The 18,467-nt window shown below is 38.0% G+C and overlaps 1 protein-coding gene across 5 annotated transcripts in view; it reads right to left on the bottom strand.

Annotated features, from left to right (window-relative positions):
- DNAAF9 (dynein axonemal assembly factor 9) overlaps positions 1 to 18,467 on the bottom strand; it is a 173,895-nt gene that overhangs the window by 103,006 nt on the left and 52,422 nt on the right. For 4 of the 5 annotated variants that reach the window (XM_065921521.1, XM_065921522.1, XM_065921523.1 and 1 more), the window contains 2 exons: positions 13,905 to 13,982; positions 343 to 441 (listed from right to left, as the gene is read on the bottom strand). In XM_065921521.1, coding sequence (XP_065777593.1) covers positions 343 to 441; positions 13,905 to 13,982 — 177 coding nt within the window. The remainder of the gene's footprint in view (positions 1 to 342; positions 442 to 13,904; positions 13,983 to 18,467) is intronic. The other variant, XM_065921525.1, reaches the window with a different exon arrangement.

The raw sequence follows: 18,467 nt of genomic DNA, 5'->3' as shown, positions 1-18,467 counted from the left end.
TATATATATAAGAATATATATTCTTATATATATATTAGATATTCATATATATATATATTCTTATATATACATAAGAATATAAGGGGCAGCACAGAAACTGAAAATTTCTTTACATCATGCAACAAAGTTTAAGAATATATATATTCTTAACATATATATTAAGTTTAAGAATATAGCAGGCGGCACAGAAACTAAAAATTTCTTTACATCATGCAACAAAGTTTAAGGAGATGATAACCAAATTAGGATTGGTAGTGATGTAGTCTGAAAATTTTTTTAATAAAAATAAAAACAAATAAATTAGCCAATTTCTTCTTTCTTTTTGACCCTTCCTTTACATACCTCACCCGCCTGAGATTCGGACAGTTCTAGCAAGAAGGGAATTTCTGTGTCAAAATTAGCGAAGAAGCTAGTCCACTGGTATTCAAAAGCCACCAAATCCTAGAAAGAAAATGAAAAAGGTAATGCGTTTGGTCATTTAAGGAGATACTTTAGAAAACCAGAATCATGAAACCACATCTGATCTCAAAATACCAGACTATTTAAATACATTGTTTAAAGGGTAGTAGCAAACTATTCATACCTGTTATCACATGGATGGACCTTAAAAACATTATGCCCAGTGAAAGACCCCAGATATAAGAGACTACAATATATGAAACACTCAGAAAAGACAAATCTAGAGAGACAGAAAGTAGACTAGTGGTTTGTTTAGGGCTGGGAGTGGGAATGGAAACTGACTACTAGTGAGCAGGTTACCGAATCTCAAGGCCATGTGCCTGACGCAGTAAGGCCTGTCAATACTAAAACGTAGGGTTTGGAACAGACAAAGGTTTATTGCAGATTCATACAAGGAGATGGGTGGCTCATGCTCTAAGAATCCCAAAGTTACTGAAAGTTTTCAGCAAGCTCCTTTAAAAGCAAAAGGTAAGGGATGGGCGCAGTTAGTTCTTGCAGACTTCTCGGTGTCAGATCCTTTGTTCTTGAGGTGAGCTCATACAGTCAGGTAACGTGTTCCTGTAAATCTCTACCGGATTTTAATGTTAACTCTCTGTCCTGACAAGAAAGGGCAAAGTCCTAAGGTACAACTTTCACCCTCCAAGGTCCCAGTCCTGGCTAACAGAAGACAGATCTCAGTTGGCAGCTCCTTCAGGGCCTGGTTCCCACATCCTGCCCAGCTATCATCCCTGAGGGAGTCAGGCCCCCAACCTAACTGGCCCGCCATCTCCTCAGGTTGCTCAAAAGGGGAGACCAGATCTCACAAACTGTGACCAGACAGACATCTACTGCTAGTAGGTCTGACAGACAGGGATGGGGGAAGAGGTTCACTACTCCTCAAGGCCTGGGCCACAGCTAGTGGAAGACCTTAGTGAGGTCTCTGGAGCCCTCTAGGAACGGGTGAGCTGGACGCCTGCAGAAGAAGGCCTGAATCTGCCTCTTAACTCACTCTCCACCTGGTGACTACTACACCACTGACCGTTGACTGAATCACTTCTCTAACGGTCACTCATTGACAGCTGTTTGCTGAGGGGTGGTGAGGGGAGGAGCGGGGCAGCACTGAGGCACTAACCAATGTCTGAGCAAGACCGCTTGCCTAGTTACAGGGTGCAGAGTAATGAGGCACAGCAATGGCTGCCTGCTAAGGGCTATGCTCATCCCGCTCTGTTGCAAGCACAAAGGAACTCTCTGGGTTGATGAAATGTAAAATTCAAATTGTGCTGACAATTGCATCATTCTGTAAACTTACTAAAAATCATAGAATTGCATACTTAAAATGGGTAAATTTTATGGTACATAAATTATATTTCAATAAAGCTGTTTTTTTTTTAAAAAAGGACAGTAATTTCCTTTAAAAGCTGTTTTTAAAAAGGACAATCGGCAGTCCTTGTTGAGAGGCTGTTATTTATGAGGCAGTGTAAAGCTATTTATGAGACACTGTACCTAGTAAGTACCAAAAGAGTTACAACAGTGAAGTTTGCTTAAGGACAAATTAGTTGACTTTAGTTAGAAGTTCAGTGGGGTCAGAGGTGACCCAGAGCCCTTTTCTCCCTCATCCCCTCCTCCTGGGGGAATGCAAATATGTACCTTACTTGCTGATTCTCCTCCCAAGACAGCCTGCCTCCTTCCCCCATCCCACTTGGTTTTAAGCCTCCTCTCTGAATTCATTCCTGTTACCAACCACTACACATTGCTTTGGGTTGCTGGCTTTTCTTTAAGGCATCATCAGCTCATCCAAAATATCAGCTGTGACTTGCTTGATCTTTGGCCTTATTTTGAAGTCACTGTTAATTTGTACTCAAATTGGAGAGCAGTTTTATTATTTTTAAAAACCAACCCTACCCTTATATTTATTTTGGTTGCACACTTTCTTCATTGCTGCTCACAGTGTTTCTCTAGTTGCAGCAAGTGGAGGCTATATTGTGGTGAACGTTGAGGAGCACAGCTCTAGGTGCAGAGGCTTCAGCAGTTGCAACACACAGCCTCAGTAGTTGTGGCACATGGGCTTAGTTGGTCAAGCATGTGGAATCCTCCTGGACCAGGGATCAAACCTGTCTCTCCTTCATTGGCAGGTAGAATTTTATTCACTGTATCACCAGGGAAGTCCCTGGATAGTAGTTTTCACGGGCCGTCTCACACTAAGTGTACATGACAAGCACTCACCTTGCTTACAGCAGGCACTCTATTTGCTGCGCTAAAACTGACTGTCTGGATCTATGCTCTTTCCTACTTATCTCTTTAAGGATACACAAGTACTCAGACCTATGAACTCTGTGTTAACCATGCAACGACTCTACACCTGGCCTCAGGCATGAAGCACAATGAACCTCTGCTGAGAATACTTAGTGTACACAACATTCTCAAGTGGCTTCACTATTTGATGCCTAGATAATCTATATTTTATCTATAATATATATATTACATTACATGTAATAAATATTATTTATACATATTAGTATTTATGGATATTTATATTATTTATACATATTATTTATATTTATTATTTATATTTACTATCATTATAGTCAGCAAAAACAAGACCAGAAGCTAACTGTGGCTCAGATCAAGAACTCCTTACTGCCAAATTCAGACCTAAATTGAAGAAAGTAGGGAACACCACAAGAACATTCAGGTATGACTTAAATCAAATCTTTTACCATTAAAAAGTGGAAGTGAGAAACAGATTTAAGGAACTAGATTTGATAGAGCGCCTGATAAACGATGGACGGAGGTTCATGACATGGTACAGGAGACAGGGATCAAGACCATACCCAAGAAAAACAAATGCAAAAAAGCAAAATGGCTGTCTGAAGAGGCCTTACAAATAAAAAGCTGTGGAAAGAAGAGAAGCCAAAAGCAAAGAAGAAAAGGAAAGATATACCTATTTGAGTGCAGAGTTCCAAAGAATAGCAATGAAAGATGAGAAAGCCTTCCTCAGTGATCAGTGCAAAGAAATAGAGGAAAATAGAATGGGAAAGACTAGCGATCTCTTCAAGAAAACTAAGAGATACCAAGGGAACATTTCATGCAAAGATGGGCTCGATAAAGGACAGAAATGGTATGGACCTAACGGAAGCAGAAGATGTTAAGAAGAGGTGGTAAGAATATATAGAAGAACTATAAAAAAAAGATCTTCACGTCCCAGATAATCACGATGGTGTGCTCACTCACCTAGAGCCAGACATTCTGGAATGTGAAGTCAAGTGGGCCTTAGGAAGCATCACTACAAACAAAGCTAACGGAGGTGATGGAATTTCAGCTGAGCTATTTCAAATCCTAACAAATGATGCTGTGAAAGTGCTACATGCAATATGTCAGCAAATTTGGAAAACTCAGCAGTGGCCACAGGATTGGAGAAGGTCAGTTTTCATTCCAGTCCCAAAGAAAGGCAATGCCAAAGAATGCTCTAACTACCGCACAATTGCACTCATCTCACACGCTAGCAAAGTAATGCTCAAAATTCTCCAAGCCAGGCTTCAACAATATGTGAACCGTCAACTTCCAGGTGTTCAAGTTAGTTTTAGAAAAGGCAGAAGAACCAGAGATCAAATTGCCAACATTTGCTGGTTCATCAAAAAAGCAAGAGAGCTCCAGAAAAACACCCATTTCTGGTTTATTGACTATGCCAAAGCCTTTGACTGTGTGGATAACAACAAACTGTGGAAAATTCTGAAAGAGATGGGAATACCAGACCACCTGACCTGCCTCCTGAGAAGTCTGTATGCAGGTCAAGAAGCAATAGTTAGAACTGGACATGGAACAACAGACTGGTCCCAAATTGGGAAAGGAGTACGTCAAGCCTGTATATTGTCACCCTGCTTATTTAACTTATATGCAGAGTACATCACGCGAAATGCTGGACTGGATGAAGCACCAGCTGGAATCAAGATTGCTGGGAGAAATGTCAATAACCTCAGATATGCAGATGACACCACCCTTATGGCAGAAAGCGAAGAACTACTAAAGAACCTCCTGATGAAAGTGAAAGAGTGAAAAAGTTGGCTTAAAACTCAACATTCAGAAAACTAAGATCATGGCATCTGGTTCCATCACTTCATGGCAAATAGATGTGGAAATAGTGGAAACAGTGTCAGACTTTACTTTTGGGGGCTCCAAAATCACTGCAGATGGTGACTGCAGCCATGAAATTAAAAGACGCTTGCTCCTTGGAAGAAAAGTTATGACCAACCTAGACAGTTTATTAAAAAGCAGAGACATTACTTTGCCAACAAAGGTTCGTCTAGTCAAAGCTATGGTTTTTCCAGTAGTCATGTATGGATGTGAGAGTGGGACTAAAAAGAAAGCTGAGCACCGAAGAATTGATGCTTTTCAACTGTGGTGTTGGAGAAGACTCTTGAGAGTCCCTTGGACTGCAAGGAGATCCAACCAGTCCATCCTAAAGGAAATCAACCCTGAATATTCACAGGAAGGACTGATGCTGAAGCTGAAACTCCTATACTTTGGCCATCTGATGCGAAGAACTGACTCAATGAAAAAGACCCTGATGCTGGGCAAGAGTGAAGGCGGGAGGAGAAGAGGATGACAGAGGATAAGATGGTTGGATGGCATTACCAACTCAATGGACATGAGTTTGGGTGAACTCTGGGAGTTGGTGATGAACAGGGAAGCCTGACGTACTGCAGTCCATGGGGTCGCAAAGAGTTGGACTCAACTGAGTGACTGAACTCAATAAATATTATATACATATATCAATATATGTCTAAAATTATTTTCAGTAATATGTAGGGAGACAGTGCTGATATTTCTGAATATGTTTATATATAATGTAGAATAAAAAATCAGATACATGTGTGTGTATACACACACACACACACACACACACACACATACAGGGAGAGACATGGTGGGAGGCAGGAAGACAAAGAAGAAAATTTCCTAGCTTTGTCCACTGAAGAGACCTAGAAACAATGAAGTAACTTTCCCTCTAAAAATCAATCCTGAAACTGATTAAACCTCTAGAATCAATTATTTACATTAGGAAATTCAGAGGACATGAAAACTATTAAACTTCATCATGGAAATGCAATCAATAAAATACCAGTAAGGGCAAATATAAGACAAATGACCTGGTTTCTTCAACACACAGTTAGCAAGGGATGGGTGGGAATAAAGGGGGGGGGGGAACCTAAACATTAGAAGAAACCTACAACACACAGAAGCAGGCAAAGCTAAACTATGTGTTTACAGAAGCACATCTAGATGATACACTGCAAAGAAAAGGAAGTGATTACCATAGAATTCATGACAGTGAATTCTTCAGAGTGTTATTCTTCAGAGAGGAAGGTAATAGATTTGGCAGAAAGCACTCAGATTGCTTCTGGAGTAGCCAGCAAGGTTCTATTGCTCTGTCGTATGATAATTATTAGGTCATACATTAGTTTTCTGCTGCTTTCTGAATCTGTGCTATTTTAATAAAAAGTCTTTAAAAACAAAACTCAGAAAAAAGATAGAATAAAATTATTAACATTTTTTAAGATATTCTCTCATCCTAATTTTACATAGGTATTTTACAGTATAAACAAATATATACTGGTAACTGGTAGTCTACAACTGCTTGGGTCAGGCTGATTGCCAGACTACCTCTGACCTTTGTTCCAGTAAAACAGACCTTTAGAGTTTCAGATCCTGACCCATTGCTATTAGGTTCAATCAGTGGCCCTGATTCTAGGGTAAGGACAGTCTTCCCACTTTGGCACTGGTTTTATCCCACACGGACTGTGAACAGAACTGCACTCTCCACTCTTCCAATTACCACACTAATCACAGACCTCAATGTCTGTCCAACTCTTCTTCTCAGATCCACTCCCCATTTCCAGCTAGCTGCCACCACATCTTAAAACTGAAAGTACGATTAGATTCAGAAAGACTTGTGCCAGAACCTTTGCTTTGCCTCTTACTGGCTGTGTGACCTTGGGTAAGGAAACTAATCTTTTTGAGACACAAATGTCTTATGTGTGTAATGGGAGGATTATTATATTTACCTTACAGATACATTACAGGAATTACATGAAATAACCTGTAGAAAGTGCTTATTACCAGGTCTTACATACTAGATAGCTGCAATACTTGTCAATTTCTCTGCCTCTACTATCAGCTTAGCTGGAGTTGGCTAAGAATGTCTGAGCCTCTCCCTAGATTTCCTGACATTTGTCTGCTGTCTCTCAGACACTCATATTGTGTATCACTGGCGTGCACCCCAGTGTGGGTCTGTACCTCACCCGCTCAGCTCTGTCCAATCCCTTGGGCTATACCAGAATGCTTTACTTTGTGAAGCTTAGGAAAACCAAAAGAACCAATACAGCTATAGTACACAATACACTTTGTTTTGTTTTCTAATTCTATTTAGAAACAAACTCAGAGGTACGTTTCTATTTTAATAGCTTGTATGGTGATACTCACCTTGGTGTGGATCTATGATAAGAAAGTGAAGTTATGTAGTTTGGCAGCAGCCATTCTCTGGTTATCTTCTAGGTGAAAAATATTCCATGCTTTAGGGAGTACACAGAAGACGACAGGCACTTTGCTCCCAAAAAATTTCCCTGAGGTAGGTGGCTATGTCAGTACTAATTATAGAATAAGGTGAAATGAACCATTAAATATTTCTTTCAGCTCCACGCTATGACTAAGAGCACCAAATCCTTACCACTAGACCACCAGGAATCCACAATATGACCGAAATGAAAGATACAATAAATTGTCATACCAAAAATAACTACCACTATATATGAAGTGTTCATATATATATAGATAAATATATGTATCTATATATATATTGATATATTTAAGACTTCCTAATAACCTTGTGAAAAAGCAAGAGAGTTCCAGAAAAACATCTATTTCTGCTTTATTGACTATGCCAAAGACTTTGACTGTGTGGATCACAATCAACTGTGGAAAATTCTGAAAGAGATGGGAATATCAGACCACCTGACCTGCCTCTTGAGAAACCTGTATGCAGGTCAGGAAGCAACAGTTAGAACTGGACATGGAACAAAAGACTGGTTCCAAATAGGAAAAGGAGTACATCAAGCCTGTATATTGTCACCCTGCTTATTTAACTTAAATGCAGAGTAAGTACATCATGAGAAACGCTGGGTGGGAGGAAGCACAAGCTGGAATCAAGACTGCTGGGAGAAATGTGAATAACCTCAGATATGCAGATGACACCACCCTTATGGCAGAAAGTGAAGAAGAACTAAAGAGCCTCTTGAAAGTGAAAGAGGACAGTGAAAAAGTTGGCTTAAAGCTCAACATTCAGAAAACTAAGATCATGGCATCTGGTTCCATCACTTCACGGCAAATAGATGGGGAAAGAGTGGAAACAGTGGCTGACTTTATTTTTCTGGGCTCCAAAATCACTGGAGATGGTGACTGCAGCCATGAAATTAAAAGACGCTTATCCTTGGAAGGAAAGTTATGACCAACCTGTACAACATATTAAAAAGCAGAGACATTACTTTGCCAACAAAGGTCCATCTAGTCAAGGCTACGGTTTTTCCAGTGCTCATGTATGGATGTGAGAGTTTGATTATAAAGAAAGCTGAACGCTGAAGAATTGATGCTTTTGAACTGTGGTGTTGGAGAAGACTCTTGAGAGTCCCTTGGACTGCAAGGAGATCCAACCAGTCCATCCTAAAGGAAATCAACCCTGAATATTCACAGGAAGGACTGATGCTGAAGCTGAAACTCCTATACTTTGGCCACCTGATTCGAAAAACTGACTCATTGGAAAAGACCCTGATGCTGGGAAAGATTGAGGGCAGGAGGAGAAGGGGACGACAGAGGATGAGATGGTTGGATGGCATCACGGATTCAATGGACATGGGTTTGGGTGGACTCTGGGAGTTGGTAATGGACAGGGAGGCCTGGTGTGCTACAGTTCATGGGGTCGCAAGGAGTCAGATATGACTGAGCAACTGAACTAAACTGAATACTCTTGTGTACTTCTCTATACCTATTTTATATATGAGGAGACTGAGGTACTAAACAGTAAAGTGACCTGAGGATGCAATACTAACAACCAGCAAAAGTGAAAATATATCTAGGTGAGAGATACCTAGAGGCTGTGTGGTTTCCACCAGACACATTATTCTCAAAATTTTTCCACTTGCATTTGTGAAAATGGATTCTGTGTATGGAGGTAGAATTGGTTTGTTAGATCTGATGATGAAGAAAGGAAAGTCTATGTGCTCAGACTCAAGGCCAAATTCAGAAGACAGGCCCAGACAGATATCAAGGTCAGATAAGTAGCAAAAGTCTGCAAAACTCAAGAAATGTGTCAATGTGCCTTGGCCCTTGCCCATTAGGGAAGGACCCTGAACTTCAGCTAGGACTCTTGGCCCTAGGCTGGCATAAAGCAGTGTCTGCTCTCAAATGGCTGAAAGGGAGAAAAGAAGTTTAATTGCAATATTTTAAAGTATTTTTAAGAATTACATGATATAATAAATGTAAGAAAACAAAAATAAGTAAAATAATAATATTTTAAAAATATATAACCAGTATAAAAATAATAACCAATAAGACTACCATCTGAAATTTCTAAGACACAAATACAAATTATTATACAAAGATGGAAATATACTCTACTTTTTTACTTTTCTCACCAAACATATTTTGAACATCTTTCTAAATCAAATCTCAGAGCAGTCTGCATTTTCTCTTTGTGGGATCTGACCAAGAAGCATGTAGCTATAGGCACTCTGGCCATCAAAGAGCTGCCAGCAAAGACTGGCCAGCGAAATTTAAGGCCTAGATGCTAATTCTGACTGTAAGGTTACCAGTCTTAGCAAAGAGAAAGTACATGTGTACAGAGAAAGTATTTGGATAGTGAAGAGAAAAGGGGTTTTTAAAGAGAACTTTGGAGGCTACAGAACAGCTGAGCAAGAGCAGAGAGAAGAAAAAAAAAGGTAGATTTTAAGAGGAAACATGGGGACTTCTCTGGTGGTCCACTGGTTAGGGACCCACCTGCCAATGCAGGGGACACAGATTGCTGGTCTGGGAGGATCCCACATGCTGTAAGACAGCCACAGCTGAGCTGGTGCACAACTGTTGAGCCTGCTCTAGAGCCCACAAGCCGCAGCTGCTAAGCCTGCATGCTCCAACTACTAAGTCTGTGATCCGCAACTGGAGAGTAATTGCTTATAGCAATTAGAGAAAGCCTGCGAACAGCAACAAAGACCCAGTACAGCCAAAAATAGATAAGTTTAAAAAAAGAAGCAATATGGGTATGGATTGGCTCCCTTTTTCAATAATTTTTTATTAGTACAAGTCAAGACTGAAATTGTATTTTAACTTCTTTTGGTTGTTGGATTTTAATTTTATTAACACATGTAGATTCACCTCAGAGATCCCTTTACAAATTTATAGTCATTTTCGTACATATTTATTTTATCATACTTAGGGTTTACTGAAGCTCCTGAATTTGTGGATTGATGTATTTCATCAATTTAGAAAGTTTTTGGACATTATCAACAAGTTTATTGCCCCATTTTCTCTCTACTCTCCCTTCTGGGACTCCAATTATACTTGGACTCCAATTACTATGTAGATCATTTGACACTGTTTGGCAGATACTGGATACTGTGCTCTACTCTTTTTGTTCTTCTCTCTGTCCTTCAGTTTAGAAACTTTCTATTGACTTATCTTCAAGTTCACTGAACTTTTCCTCATTGGTGTCTAATTTAATAAATTAGCCAATTTAATAAATCCCTCATTTTTATACCCTATATTTTCATTTCTAGAATTTTCATTTGGTTCTTTTTATAGCTGTCAGGTCTCTGTTAAAATTCCTCATCTCTTCACATATATTGTCCCATTTTCTTCCAGATTCTTTAGCACTTTCATCAATCATTTAAACTCCCTATTGGTCAATTCTAACATCTGGGTCTACTTCTATTGACTATTTCCTTTTTTGACCACATATCAAATTTTCTTTTTTTTTTTTTTTTTTTAATTTTTTTATTTTTCAGTGGGTTTTGTTATACATTGATGTGAATCAGCCATAGAGTTACACGAATTCCCCATCCCGGTCTCCCATCCCACCTCCCTCTCCACCCGATTCCTCTGGATCTTCCCAGCCCAACAGGCCCGAGCACTTGATACATGCTGTTCTTTCGAAACTTCCCACCCTCCCCTTCTCCCACAGAGTTCAAAAGTCTGTTCTGTACTTCTGCGTCTCTTCTTCTGCCCTGCATATAGGGCCATTGTTCACATATCAAATTTTCTTGCTTCTTCTTTTCATTAAAAAAAAAAAAAAACATATGCCAGACATTTTGTATAAAAGAACAGTAAAAACTGATATAAATACCACTTACCTCTAAGAAAGGGCCACTAGATCCTTCTCTTTCATTAGACCACTAAAGCAGGGAATTAAGTTAATCTGATCTGTAATTGATCAGGGTCTTGATCTTGCAACATTTGTAGTTTGGTTTAAATTCAAATTCAAATATTTTAAGGGTGGGTTGTGAACTTTGATAGTGATTTCACTCAGACAATCTTTTGGAAATCTCTTTTTATCTCACAGCTAAGCTATAAGCTTTAGGAATTACGGACAATCTCTCCTTGTTTTACAAGCTGGCTATCAGCTTTTTGGGTGGCTAAGAAGTTCTCTTTGCTCTCCAGTCCCTTGGTTCTGTGTATATGAAGAGATCTTTGCCTTGCTACCTATCCCTAGCCTTAAAAGGGCAGCTGCTTATACCTTATGAAGACCTGAAATGCTGCCAAAAGGTTGCTCTCAGCTCTCGTCTCTAAACCAGGCTACAGTTGAGTATCAAGTGCTTCAGGCAAGATGGGTGGACTAACCTGAACATTTGTGAAGACCTATGGTATAGAGTTGAGGGGTAAGTGTTGACTCACTCACATATAGCCATTAAAAGGTCTTTTAAAGGTCAACTGATTTTTACTGATCCCTGTATAAAATAAATTTCTCTTCCTCATGCTGTTCCATCAAAAATGAGAACAGCATCCTATGAAGGGCCCTATTTTTCAGAAACAGAGTTCTTTGAGGTTACTTTGCATCTTTAGCTCTCTAATTGATTTTAAACTACTATTTTGCTGCATATTCAGATTGTTTGGTTGTTAGGATGAGAAGAATGGTCTTCTTTGATTTTCTACATTCCTAACTTGGAGGGAAAAATCATGATCATTTTTATTTCTTATTTTGTGAACAGCCAATTCTGGTTGTCTTCCAGTTCCCCACTGTTGTATTTTTCTTACCAATTGGTAAGAGCTCTCCATAATGTCAGAGAAGGCAATGGCACCCCACTCCATTACTCTTGCCTGGAAAATCCCATGGACGGAGGAGCCTGGTAGGCTGTGGTCCACAGGGTCACTAAGAGTTGGACATGACTGAGCGACTTCACTTTCACTTTTCACTTTCATGCACTAGAGAAGGAAAAGGCAACTCGCTCCAGTGTTCTTGCCTGGAGAATCCCAGGGACGGGGGAGTCTGATGGGCTGCTGTCTATGGGGTTGCGCAGAGTCGGACACGACTGAAGCGACTTAGCAGCAGTAGCTCCATAATGTAGTGGGTATAAATGCACTCTCATATTTTGATGTAAGAAATACCATCTTACTTTATTCTTTCTAAATAAAACTAAATCTGGCTCTGAGCCCTCACTCTTCCTCTTAGATGGGAAGTCCACCCTCAGACATTAAAAGGGTTTCCTTTCACTTTTTCAAGATACCATCTAAGAATATGAAGCTCATTGGAAGTTAAGAGAATCATGAAAAGGGCTTGGTCTACAGTTCATGATGATTACCGCTGTTGCTTCTTCAGTTGCATGATGTCACTGCTGTTCTAGGTATAATTAAAGATGTTCTCCTGAGTGGTCCTATTCCACTGACTATGGAGATGATTGCAGTGTTCCCAAAACTACAATGCTATGTCTAGTCTCCATGTGTGACCTGCAGCTCCCTCCTATTTAGGGCACTGCACACAAGTAGGGCAAGGCTCTCAGATACTTTGCAGACATTCCTAAATTACTTATCACTCTTAGTTGTCAGTACTTAAATTTTCTTTATCATTCTTAGTCTTTTTTTTCCTTCTTTTTTTTTTTGGCTCGTGGGATCTACTTCCCTGACCAAGAACTGAACTCGGGCCCCCAGCAGTAGAAGCATAGAGTCCTAATCATTGGACAACTTGGTAAATCCCATCACTCTTACACTTTTACTGTTGTAAATTTTTTCACTTTCACTTTTTCCCATAATTAGCCACATCATGGACTGATGATAATGATGATGATTAGCTCTTTTTAGAGAACAAAAAGTTCAGGTTTTATTTTTCTCTTATATTCCTATGTTATTAGAAATGTTTAAACAGAATGGCTGCTCAATTTTATCTAATGTCTTTTTGGCATCTATGGAATCATCATAAATGGCTCCAAGGAGAAAAATTAGTACAGTGATTACATTAATAGATTTTCTGGTATTAAACGAAGTATTAAATGATTAATATACCCTACTTCATCATAGAATGTTCTTTTAGTTCTTTTAGTATGATACTATTTGCTGACATTTTAATTAAAATATAGGCATTGATATTTGTAAGTGAAACTGATGTGTAGTTTTCATTTTTGGAATTGTTTTTGTCTTTGGAATTATTTGGGATCTTACTTTGACAGTTAATATCATTAAAAGGCTACATATAAACTGTTCTTTTTCCATGGCTATCCATCCATGACTGCTGAGAGATACTACTGAGCTGTAGTACCTATATGTTAGTTTTGTTTGTTGCTCCTTGTTACAAACTGTTCTGGCCATTGTGAATTTTTTTCTTCAAAGTTCAGATGAAAAATTAATGCCTGATTCTTTAATCTAGGAGTCAGCAAATTACAGACTGTTGGCAGGCCATTTATTTTTGTAAGTAAAGTTTCCTTGGAATAGAGACATAGCTTTCATTAAAGCATTGCCTACAATGGTATTTCCAAATAGTTCAAACAAAGACACAGGGCTCACAAGGCCTAAAATGCTATTATCTACCTCTTAACAGAAAAAAGTTGCCAACTCCTAATACTTAATTCCTTGAAGATATATGCTAACTTCTTAATCTTTTCATTGGATCTTCTCATTCAGAGAAGGCATCCTCTGGACTGTTTTTCTAAAGTCCAGCTCAACAGAAAGAATGTCTTTAGATGAAAACCTAAACCGTGGACAAGGCACGGAGCCTTGGTTTCATCTTAGGTGGTTTCTCAGAGTGAAAGAGGCAGTATCTCTTTTCCAGGTTCTCTTTCACTCCCAAGGAGTTCAAGATAACAATCCAGGAAGAAACTGCTCAATTCTTTAAAAGCAAACTAAAATATATCCTGCATTTCTACAAGTTAAATATCATTAGTAGGTAACTGAGCTGGTTATAATATTTATATGTTAAATACAATGTGGCTCTTTACCTCAGAAAGCAAACTCTCCAGGGACACAGGATCCATCTTGCTGTAGACATTCCATAGATTCAAACTCACATCTTGCAACTGTAATACAAGGGAAAAACACTGAAATAACTAAGTATCATTAGAACAATCTGAATTATTTTCTGACATTTAGAAATGGTTATCTTGGTGAATAATATATCAAAACTTTATCAATTATCAGAACCTATATATATTTGATAAATGTGTCCCATTGAAGGAAACTATCTTTTCAGATTCAGAGATTTTAGTATATCTTTTGAATATCATCATTGATGGGCATATACAAATTTATATACATATACATACAAATATACTTTGAATTTGTTTAAAATAAAATTTTAATTAGAATAATATATTCTTATAGTTAAAAAAATCAAATACTAGTACTAAAGGCCTATAATGAAAAGATTTTAATCCCTACTTCAATCTTTCAAAAACTGCCACTTGTCTCAATCCTCAGAGGCAACCACTTTTAAGTCTTTTAATGTTTTCTTTTTGGTAATTACCTCCATATTTTGATATAAGTTTCTACCACTATTTCTTCATTTATCAATTCAGAAATTAAATACTGACTTATGACAAAGAAGTAGCTCTGCTATACTTATCCCCATTCTCACTTTTTCTCAGATACATACCTTAACCTAATATCATGATATGACTTTTTTGACTATACTAGTAATTATTTATAATAATTAAAGATATATATGTAATATATATATAAAATTTACTGCACGCCTAGTGAATACCATACTCCTATTTACTTTCTTAAACAAATTTCGTTTTTCCAAAAGCTATCAACAGCTTCATTTTCTACTTGTATTATAAAAAAAAAAAAATCCTAAATTTTTTTCTATCTTCCCCACTTAATTTGCTCACAGTTAATCTCCTTACACTAGAGTTTCTCAATAGCAACACTACTATAATTTGGGGGCCAGTTATTTCTTTGATGTGAGGGGATGCCCTTGCATTGTCTTGTGCAACATCCTTGGTCTCTTACTCATTGGATGCCTATAACAACGACCCTCCCTGTCTAGGCAAATCAAAAGCATGTCCAAATATTGGGGGGAGAGGGACGGGACAGCAAAATCATCCAATTGAGAATCACTGGTTTAAAGATATCAGATAATCATCTTTTTCTTCCAGCTTCATTCTGAAGCTCTCACATGATGAATTTGATCCCGTGGCTTAAACTGTCTCCTCTTCCTTGGCTGACTTCCTTGTTTGTTAGAGCACATCATTCAATAGCTTTCTAAGAAAATATTAATGGAAGGAAAAAATTTTTCTGAGTTTTAAAATGCCTTTATTCTGTCCTATGACTGATTTGGCAATCACTGATGCTCTTTCCAGTCAGCAAAAACAAGACCAAGAGCTGATTGTGGCTCAGATCATGAACTCCTTAGTGCCAAATTCAGACTTAAATTGAAGAAAGTGAGGAAAACACTAGACCATTCAGGTATGTGGAAAGAAGAAAAGCAAAAAGCAAAGGAGAAAAGGAAAGATACACCCATTTGAATGCAGAGTTCCAAAGAATAGCAAGGAGAGATAAGAAAGCCTTCCGCACCGATCAATGCAAAGAAACAGAGGAAAACAATAGAGTGGGAAAGACTAGAGATCTCTTCAAGAAAATTAGAGATACCACGGGAACATTTGATGCAAAGATGGGCTCAATAAAGGACAGAAATGGTATGAACCTAACAGAAGCAGAAGATATTAAGAAGAGGTGGCAAGAATATACAGAAGAAGTATACAAAAAAGGTCTTCATGACCCAGATAACCATGAGTTTGGGAAACTCCGGGATTTGGTGATGGACAGGGAGGCCTGGCGTACTGCGGTTCATGGGGTCGCAAAGAGTCGGACACAACTAAGCCACTGAACTGAACTGATGCTCTTTCCATTTTTTTGGATTCTTTAGTCTCTCTGTGCTTCATTCACCTTGGATAGTTTCTACTGCTATAGCTTCAAAATCATTAATCTTTGGCAGGGTCTAAGTTAATGTTACTGCCATTTAGTATATTTTTCATCTTAGATATTGCAATTTTCACTTCTAGAAGTTCTATCTGGGTCCTTTTTATATTTTCTATTTGTTTAACACATTCAGTCTTTCCTCTAGCTTCTAGAGCATATGGAATACAATGAGAATAACTGTTTTATGTCCTTGTCTGCTAATTCTAACTTTTCTGTCCATTTCAGGTCAATTTTGATTGACTGATTACCTTATTATCAGTCATATATTCCCACTTACCTGTAAACTGATAATCTTTGGATGCCAGACACTGTGAATTTTACCTTGTTGGATGCCAGGTATTTTCACAATTCTATAAATATTCTTGTGCTTTATTCTGGAATGCAGTTACATGAAAACAGTTTGATCCTTTCAGACCTCACTTTTATAAATTGTCCAGAGCAATGCTCATACTAGGGCTGATTATTCCCCACTACTGAGACAAAACCCTCCTGGTGACTTTATCCAATGCCCTTTAGGAATTACGAATTTTTTTAGTCTAATTGGTGGGAACAGGCACTATTCCCAGCTCTGAGCATGCATCAGGAACTGTTCTGGAATAATTTCACCTGATTTTTTCTTCCTCCACCTTTGGTAGTTAAATCACACAAGAGCACATATATCAATACTCTGTTGAATACTTGGGATGCCAGAAAAGGAGGAAAGAAGAATCTTTGCAGATCTTAGGAGTTCTGTTTTGGGGCAAATCTTTCCTCTTTAGTACTCTTAGGTGCTTTGGTCTCATCAGAATCATCTACTCAGCAGCATCTACTCAGTTCAGTAAGTACATTAGTATCTATCTGGGTACCCCCTTCCCATGCCATGGCCTGGAAATTTTCTCAAAGTACAGTTGATCCTTGAGTGACATGGGTGTTAATGCTAACATGGCAGAATCGATGCTCTCTGCAGATGAAAAGCCATGTATAAAACTTATAGTCAGCACTCTGTAAAAGCAATTCTGCATTCATGGTTCTGTGCCAGTGGATTCACCCCACTGTGGATCACGTAGTATTTACCACTGAAAAAAAAATCTCTGTGTAAGTGAACCTATGCAGTTCAAACTCCTATTTTTTTGAAGGTCAACTGTAGTAAGCTAGGACAATCCTGGGGTTCATCTTGTCTATTTCTCTCTCTCAACGGAATTACCTCCTTGCCTGACATCCAGGGTCTTGAAAACCATTTTTATCATGTTTAATGTTAGTTTAATGTTTGTTTTGGCTGGGGAAGGAGAGAAATAAAATTTCTATTGTGTTACTGTACAAGACTTATTTTTTCTGCCTGGAAGCTTTTTATGATATTCTTTAATTCTTATTGTTTAAATTAGCACAGACAGATTTAACTTTTTAAAAATCTGACCGACGCTTGCTAGGCGATTTAATTTAAAAGCTTTTATTTCTCGTTATCACTGGAAATGTTTACTTCTACTTTTAAGTTTCCTCCCTTCTGGTATCTCTGTTCTATCCTTCTAGACCTCCTACTTAAAAGATATCAAACTTCATGGATAAGTTCTCCAAGATTTTAAAGTTTTTTCCCATATTTTCTCTTTTATTTCTAAAATTTTTAATTTTGAGATTTTCCTAACTTTACCCTCCCAAATTCTGTTAATTTTATCATTTATAACTTCCCAGAGCTCATATTTTCCTTATATTCATTTATCACAAAATAACTTTTGTTCTATGGTCATCAAATCTTACATTTCTCCAAGCATCCTAAGGAGAGTTTTATATCTTAACTTTTCCCTTGTATCTTAAATTATCTTTATGTCATATTCAGAATTTTTTAAAAATCCTGATTTTTTTCTTTCAAATTACAGGTTATTTAATCCAATGTGTGGTGAGCTTTCACTGCCTGTTTATATTTTCCAAAAAATGCTGATGGGAAGCTTTCTGCTCTTAGCAGAGCTTGTCAAGTACCAGTAAGTTTTATAGCAGAGTAGACATGTAAGAGGCAGTTATAAGATCTCTACTCCCTCATATTCTAAATACCAAAATGTAGAGAGTTTTACTCTCAGGCATCAAAAGCTACACTACTGAATGAGTTACTTTTGTTTTCCAGTTTCCATAGAGAAACTCCATCCACTCGCTTTGTTCCTTCTTTTTCCTACTATGGAGGTGGCAGTTGGTAAATGTCAGGTTACTTGTCACTCTGTGAGGTAGGGAGGACAACACAGACTATTACATAACCTTTACTTTTGATATCACCAATTTCCATTCTCTATCCGCCATTTTATTATCTTCTTCCTCATTGATTTAACCTAGTTGGCGCCTTTCTCTGTAATGTGCAACAGTTTTACAAGTGTGTGAACTGATTAGATTTTTGAGGTACTGAACTTGATTTCCATTTTTAAAATTTATTCGATATTGAAGTACAGTTGACATACAAAATTATATAACTTGTAGGTGTACAATACAGTGATTCATAATTTTAAAGGTTATAGTGCATTTATAGTTATAAAATACTGGTTATATTCCCTGTGTTGTATAATTCAACTCTGTAGCTCATCTTAATAGTTTGTACCTCTCATTCCTCTACCCCTATACTG

Source organism: Muntiacus reevesi, chromosome 2 (genome assembly GCF_963930625.1).
Source record: "Muntiacus reevesi chromosome 2, mMunRee1.1, whole genome shotgun sequence".
Taxonomy (NCBI): domain Eukaryota; kingdom Metazoa; phylum Chordata; class Mammalia; order Artiodactyla; family Cervidae; genus Muntiacus; species Muntiacus reevesi.
Note: the sequence above shows the minus strand (reverse complement) of the source record. Positions and strands in the feature narration are given on the sequence as shown.